At 37.7% G+C, this 6,068-nt stretch overlaps 1 protein-coding gene across 1 annotated transcript in view; it reads right to left on the bottom strand.

Moving 5' to 3' along the window:
- Positions 1-3,941: 3,941 nt before the first annotated feature.
- The window catches only part of LOC112079072 (relaxin receptor 2-like), a 7,912-nt gene continuing 5,785 nt past the window's right edge, over positions 3,942-6,068 (bottom strand). The window contains exon 5 of the mRNA XM_024145122.2: positions 3,942-4,168. Within this exon, the coding sequence (XP_024000890.1) occupies positions 4,075-4,168 (94 nt within the window). The 3' untranslated portion in view covers positions 3,942-4,074. The remainder of the gene's footprint in view (positions 4,169-6,068) is intronic.

The following is a 6,068-nucleotide window of genomic DNA, read 5'->3' as shown; positions in this document are numbered from 1 at the left end:
ATTCCTAATGGTTAAGTTGAGGCATTGATTCCTCCATGTTAAATTGGAGGCATTGATTCTAATGGTTAAGTTGAGGCATTGATTCCTATGGTTAAGTTGAGGCATGATTCCTAATGGTTAGTTGAGGCATTGATTCCTAATGGTTTAAATTGAGGGCATTGATCCTATGGTTATTAGTTGAGGCATTGATTCCTAAGTGGTTAAGTTGAGGCATTGATTCTAATGCGTTAAGTTGAGGCATTGATTCCTAAATGGTTAAATTGAGGCATTGATTCTAATGGTTTAAGTTGAGGCATTGATTCCTAGTGTTAAATTGAGGCATTGATTCTAATGGTTAAGTTGAGGCAGTTGAATTCCTAATGGTTAAGTTGAGGCAATTGATCCTATGGTTTAAGTTGAGGCATTGATTCGTAGTGGTTAAGTTGAGGCATTGATTCCTAATTGGTTAAACTTGGAGGCATTGATTCATAATTGATGGCATTGATCCTAAATGGTTAAGTTGAGGCATTGATTCTAATAGGTTAAGTTGAGGCATTGGAATTCCTAATGGTTAAGTTTGAGGCATTGATTCCTAGTGGTTAAGTTGAGGCATTTGATTCCTATTTGGTTAATTGAGGCATTGATTCCTAAATTGAGGCATTGATTAAACCTAATGGTTAAGTTGAGGCAATTGAATTCCTAATGGTTAAGTTGAGGCATTGATTCCTAATGGTTAATATTGAGGCTTTGATTCCTAATGGTTAAGTTTTGAGGCATTGATTCCTATGGTTTAGTTGAAGGCATTTGATTCCTACTGGTTAAGTTGAGGCATTGATTCCTAATGGTTAAGTGAGGTTAGGGTTGATTCTATATGGTTAATTGAAGGCATTGATTCCAAATTGAGGCAATTATTCCTAATGGTTAATTTGAAGGCATTGGTTTCTAATGGTTACAATTGAGGCATTGTATTCCTAATGGTTAAAGTTGAGGCATGGTTTCCTAGTGGTTAAGTTGAAGGCATCTGATTCCTAATGGTTAAATTGAGGCATCATTGATTCCTAATGGTTAAGTTTGAAGGCATTGATTTCCTAATGGTTTAAGTTTGAGGCATTGATTCCTAATGGTTAAGTTGAGGCATTGATTCCTAGTGGTTAAAGTTGAGGAATTGATTCCTATTGGTTAAATTGAGGCATTGATTCATGGATCTGGTATGGGGAAGAGTGATATAGGAGGCAACAGGATACGGTATGGGGAAGAGTGATATAGGAGGCAACAGGATATGGTATGGGGCAGCAAGATATGGTATGGGGAAGCAGGAAAGACAAGATGGTCTGGAGCTGGCTAAGTGTAGTTTCATTTAGACCTGCCTGGCCTGCTGACACGTTTACCTAGACTGACACAGCGGAGAGGGATGGGGGAGAGAGACGAGAGAAGAAAAGAGGAGAGAGAAGGATGGGGAGAGACGGAGGAGGAGAGAGCAAGAGATAGAGGAGAAAGAGATGAAGGAGAGAGTTACAGAAAGATAGCAAGAAGAATGAGATAAAGAGAGGAGAGAAAAGGATGGGTGATACATTCTAGCTGATGAATGATAGATGAGTAACATGTGTTTGCTGTGAAATAATAGAGAGGGAGAGAGACAATATTAAAGGGAGGAAAAAGAGGCTACAGGGAGTTGCCATGGAGACAGATTTTTTAACCCTAACCCACGGAGACCTAATTTTTGCATCTGTGCCATTATAGTGTCTATGACAGCATCGGCAGCACCATTGGGGCAATCTCCATTTTGAAGTAGTAACTTTTCTTCTTCACGATTGGCTGATCCCTACGGATGATCTGGTTGCACATGACTCCAACAGTGTCACCAGGAGGGATCAGCCAATGACGTTGGAAGTCCCAACCAGTTGACTACACTAAAATGGTGGAAGCACTCAATGGCGCTACACATGCTAAAACAGGCTTTTGGCCCCTAGAGGCCTCTGTCATTCTCTATGGAGCTGCCCCTTTCTCTCTGACTGGCCACCAGTCTGCAAGAAAACAGGGAGAAGAAGACATGAGGAGAAAGAAGGAGGAAGAAAAGAGAAGAGAAGAAGGAGGGATGAGAGGTAATGAATGATAGATTAATAGCATCAGTTTGTTGTGACAGCAGGTCCAGAGAGAGACAGGGAGAGAGATTGAGAGAGGGAGGAGAGAGAGGGGGAGGAGAGAGAGAGAAAGTGAGAGAGACACAGTGAGAGAAAGAAAGACGGAGTGAGAGAGAGAGAGTGAGGGAGGAGAGAGAGAGAGAGAAAGTGAAAGAAAGAAGAGAGAGAGTGAAAGAGAGGAGAGAGAGAGGGAGGAGAGAGAGAGTGAAAGAGAGGAGAGAGAAAGAGAGCGAGAGAGAGAGAAAAAGAGAGGAGAGAGAAAGAGAGCGAGAGCGAGAGGCTGTAGGGAGCTGTCTTGTCTGACCTGCCATGGGGTCTCCAACTGAGATCAGCAGCTGCTATGCCCTGATGACTTTCACCCACAGTGAGTGTGTGTGCCTGTGTGTATGTGTGTGCCTGCATGTCTGTGTGTCCTGTGTCGTGACTCTCGCTCCTGGGTGAGAATCAAAGATAGCCCCCCCCCTCTCTCCCACCAGAAAGGAAGAGGGGGAGTGGGGCCGGTTGTATGAATCTAACGACTGGTCGTAAACTTTCTCTCTCTTGCACTACAGTATGGAAAAGTAAAAAATCCTGTGTGTTGAGAGAGACTCATGCCAAAACTTCAAACATCAAAAGATTGGACATTGGAACATTAGTTTTCAAATCCAAACATCTGGAATGGTTGGTGGGGCTGCAAACAATAAATCCTGTCAAAAGTGTATTGTTTTGTGATATCATTAAGGACGGTATAACTAAATAACTGTAACTCTACCAATGTATACGTCCCAGTTATCAGATTTACATCTAAATGTTGTAAAACATATATTATTAAATATGAAACTATTTGTGAGAAGATGAAATGCTATTTTAGCCTTTTGAATGAGAATTGTTTTTCATATAAACTGTTGCCAAGCTAGTAACCACGCCCACGTGAGCAAAGACATTGTGGCAACGTGATGGAACCGCCCTCCAAGGCGAGCGCATAAAAGGACTACCGAAATTTACACCAGACCAGAAAGCGTTGGAGCTGTGGCTACACATTGAAATGGTTTAAAACTACAAGACCAGTATACGGTAAGACTCAAACTCTTGAGTGAAGAAGATAAAGGCTACATCAGAACATTCAGCCTGCAGCTGTTTAAGTACTTTAGTCTAGTAAACTCGAACAGGAACCACCGTGTGTGTACCTCTGATGTATCCAGTCTAACGAACACTCAGAGACAAAGAAGCCTACTACAACTGAGTACATTGTGACCTCTGGTGGACAACTAGAGACTTACATCGAACTACTCACCATAGATGGACGAGTGGTTTCAACAGAGAGATGACAAATGCATACAAGCGTAAATATGTGTTGCATTTATTTTCGACTGAGCGGTCGTTCATGTGCAAAGTATTTATTTTTCATGAGTATAGCTTCCACATATATGTACCAGCCCACTCTCTTTGTCTCTCCCGCTCGCTTTATCTTACCCTTACCCTTCCGTTGTGTAACAAGCCGTCATATCGAGTTAGTCCACTAGAGACAGTATAGAATTTTGCGACGTTCAGAATGAGACTGATATGAGGTAATAACGATTAATGTATGACTGGTATGTAACGATATATTCTGATATATTCTTAAGTTAACGATATATTCTGATATTTCTTAAGTTAATTCGGGAAACAGTAACTCATTAAACAAACTTTTTCCGTGGTCCCCAAGTTACTAATGAGTTAATTGTTACATGATTCATTGAATAACGTAATAATTAAACTAGTTAATTGATTTGATAAAATAGCCGTCATCACATTAATGATAGTCACGACACCTGTGTATGTCTATAAACATTCCATATAACTCACAGCAAAGGACTTTGATGCAGGCGGCGTGCAGGTTGTTCTCTGCCCTGATCAGAGACCTCATCCCGATGACGAAGAGGTTCCCGAAACATGTGAGAAGGCCATGACCCACACAGAGACCCTGAGCACCACGTTAGCTACAGGTCCTCGAAGAAGAGATACCGTCTGTGTTGGGCTTACACGTTCTCCGTGGGGCGCTAGGAACAGTATGGAACGTCTTGAAGTAGCTACGAGGGGAACGACAACATATAGTATAGAATGTGATGAACAGGACATATAGTATAGATGTGATAACAGGACATAATAGTATAGAATGTGATAACAGGGCAATATAGTATAGAATGTGATGAACATTAGTAGTATAGAGAAATGTGATATACACAACATATAGTATAGAATGTGATGAACAGGACATATAGTATGAAATGTGATAAACAGGACATATAGTATAGAATGTGATGTACAGGACATATAGTATAGAATGTGATAAAACAGGACATAAATATAGATGTGATGTAACAGGACAATATAGTATAGATGTGATAACAGGACATAATATAGAATGTGATGTACAGGACATATAGTATAGAATGTGATAACCAACATATAGTATAGAATGTGATGAACATATAGTATAGAATGTGATAAACAGGACATAATATAGAATGTGATATACAGGACATATAGTATAGAATGTGATAAACAGGACATATATAAGAATGTGATGTACAGGACATATAGTATAGAATGTGAATAACACAACATATAGTATAGAATGGTGATGAACATATAGTATAGAATGTGATAAACAGGACATATAGTATAGAATGTGATAACAGGACTATAGTATAGAATGTGATAAACAGGACATATGTATAGAATGTGATAAACAGGCATATAGTATAGAATGTGATAAACAGGACATATAGTATAGAATGTGATAAACAGGACATATAGTATAGAATGTGATTAACAGGACATATAGTATAGAATGTGATAAACAGGACATATAGTAACAGAATGTGATAAACAGGATATAGTATAAGAATGTGATAAACAGGACATATAGTATAGAATGTGATAACAGGACATATAGTATAGAAAATGTGATAAACAGGACATATAGTATAGAATGTGATAAACAGGACATATAGTACAGAATGTGATAACAGGACATATAGTATTGAATGTGATGTACAGGACATATAGTATAGAATGTGATGACATATAGTATAGAATGTGATAACAGGACATATAGTATAGAATGGTGATAAACAGGACATATAGTATAGAATGTGATATACAGGACATAATAGTATAGAATGTGATAACAGGACATATAGTATAGAATGTGATACAGGACAATAATATAGAATGTGATAAACAGGACATATAGTATAGAATGTGATAAACAGGACATATAGTATAGAATGTGATAAACAGGACATATAGTATAGAATGGATAAACAGGACATATAGTATAGAATGTGATTACAGGACATATAGTATAGAATGTGATAACGGAACATATAGTATAGAATGTGATATACAGTACATATAGTATAGAATGTGATAAACAGGACATAATGTATAGATGTGATGTACAGACATATAGTATAGAATGTGATAAACAGGACATATAGTATAGAATGTGATATACAGTACATATAGTAAAGAATGTGATAAACAGGACATATAGTATAGAATGTGAATAAACAGGACATAATATGTATAGAATGTGATAAAGGACATATAGTATAGAATGTGATATACAGGACAATATAGTATAGAATGTGATAAACAGACATATAGTATAGATGTGATATACAGGACATATAGTATAGATGTGATAACAGGACATATAGTATAGAATGTGATATACAGGCATATAGTATAGAATGTGATAACAGGACATATAGAATAGATGTGTATACAGGACATTAGTATAGAATGTGATAACAGGACATATAGTATAGAATGTGATAACAGGACATTATAGTATAGAATGTGATATACAGACTATAGTATAGAATGTGATAACCAGCATATAGTATAGAATGTGATATACAGGAATATAGTATAGAATGTGATAAACATGACATATAGTATAGAATGTGATAACAGAGA

Source organism: Salvelinus sp. IW2-2015, unplaced genomic scaffold (genome assembly GCF_002910315.2).
Source record: "Salvelinus sp. IW2-2015 unplaced genomic scaffold, ASM291031v2 Un_scaffold6850, whole genome shotgun sequence".
NCBI classification, from domain to species: Eukaryota; Metazoa; Chordata; class Actinopteri; order Salmoniformes; family Salmonidae; genus Salvelinus; species Salvelinus sp. IW2-2015.
The sequence above is the reverse complement of the archived record's forward strand: the minus strand, read 5'-3'. Positions and strand labels throughout refer to the sequence as shown.